Raw genomic sequence first — 1,608 nt, 5'->3', positions numbered from 1 at the left:
ATCAAGTCCTCTGACAGAAGTCTGTCTTGTTTGTTTTGGAAGGTCTAGTAGGTTTTTCTGATCAACAGCTCATTGCGGACGTAAACCACATCCTGGTACAGGGAATTACAGGCCAGTGACATGGGAAAAGAAAAAAGGAAAAGTCAGGGCTGGAGAGATGGCGTAGCGGTTAAGCGCTTGCCTGTGAAGCCTAAGGACCCCGGTTCGAGGCTCGGTTCCCCAGGTCCCACGTTAGCCAGATGCACAAGGGGGCGCACGCGTCTGGAGTTCGTTTGCAGAGGCTGGAAGCCCTGGCGCGCCCATTCTCTCTCTCTCTCTCCCTCTATCTGTCTTTCTCTCTGTGTCTGTCGCTCTCAAATAAAATAAAAAATTAAAAAAAAAAAAAAAAAGGAAAAGTCAGAGAAGAAAGAGAAACCAGAGAAATTTAAAGCTAGGCTTTGTCTCACCCTCTGTAGGGCTCTTCAATTCAGGTGCTCCCCATAAGGTCCTCTTGAGGGGTCCACCTTTTAGTCTAACTTCTAGGATATAGGATTCCATGGTACCACCTTGTCCCCTTTTCTATAAATGATGTGCATCATAATAAAAGTCAATGACTTGACTCTGAAAAAAAAAAAAGAAATTAAAATCCTTTTAAAGCATAAAAATGAGGGTCATTGACAAATCCGGGTTCATATTATTTACACATGGGAGCTGGGCTGTCCCAACATCAGGCACAGCAGGTGCACTTGTTGGAAGCCTCCTTGCAGACACAGCCCTGGGCACCCTTGGCACAGCCCGCAGGACAGCAGGTACAGCAGGTTTTCTTGCAGGAGGTGCACTTGCACTCTGTACAGGTGCAGGAGCCACAGCAGGTGCAGGAGCCACCAGCGGCGTGAGAGCAGTTGGGGTCCACTTTGAGCGGCGGTGAGACTGGAGGTGCGGAGCAAGCATCGGAGAGGCCGACGGGCTTCCAGAACAGTGGTCTTAATTTCTTTCTTAACAGTTGTATTTCATCTGACATCTAACATTTGTATTCATTATTCGTGAAATGTTTGGCTGTTATTTGGATTCTGACGCCTTATTTTTCTCCTATCTATCACTTAGAAAATTATATAGTATTTTTACTCAATTTTGTGCTTTCTCTTTTTTTAAAAAAAATATTTAACCCATGTAATCTAATTATGAGAATTTGAGACATGTGTTTTGATCTCTTAATTTGGGTTAAACAGTTTAATACACTTTTCAAATGTGACCTCAAAATGACTGTTTAGTCCTGTCATTCTTTCATAACATGATTGCCTGGTTTTTATTACTCATGTAGGCTGTGCTGTCCACTCTGGTGGGTTCCAAGTTCTGTGATTCCCTCAGTGAAGGAGGTAGACAGAGGATGTGCTCTCATACAGTATTATTATCAGAGGCAAGCTAGTAAAACAATCAGCACAAATCTACTGTAAAATATGCTCTGGGAAAATCGTAAATGCACATAATGGTTCTTATATAATTATATTTTTCACTTCTCAGCTCCTCTTTTGAAACTATTTTTGGGCAAGAAAATATTTTGAGCAGGGCAATCAGACTTAAAACAATAATTAGATTTATCCATATTTTAAGTAGTTTTAGTGTTCATCA

The 1,608-nt window shown here is 42.0% G+C and overlaps 1 protein-coding gene across 1 annotated transcript; it reads right to left on the bottom strand.

The window, feature by feature from the left end:
* Positions 1 to 706: 706 nt before the first annotated feature.
* On the bottom strand, positions 707 to 1,000 carry LOC101604684 (metallothionein-2-like). Its single transcript, XM_004665789.3, has one exon. It carries the CDS (start codon positions 998 to 1,000, stop codon positions 707 to 709), a length of 294 nt encoding a protein of 97 aa, XP_004665846.3.
* Positions 1,001 to 1,608: the final 608 nt, after the last annotated feature.

This window comes from Jaculus jaculus, chromosome 12 (assembly GCF_020740685.1).
Source record: "Jaculus jaculus isolate mJacJac1 chromosome 12, mJacJac1.mat.Y.cur, whole genome shotgun sequence".
Taxonomy (NCBI): Eukaryota; Metazoa; Chordata; class Mammalia; order Rodentia; family Dipodidae; genus Jaculus; species Jaculus jaculus.
The sequence above is the reverse complement of the archived record's forward strand: the minus strand, read 5'-3'. Positions and strand labels throughout refer to the sequence as shown.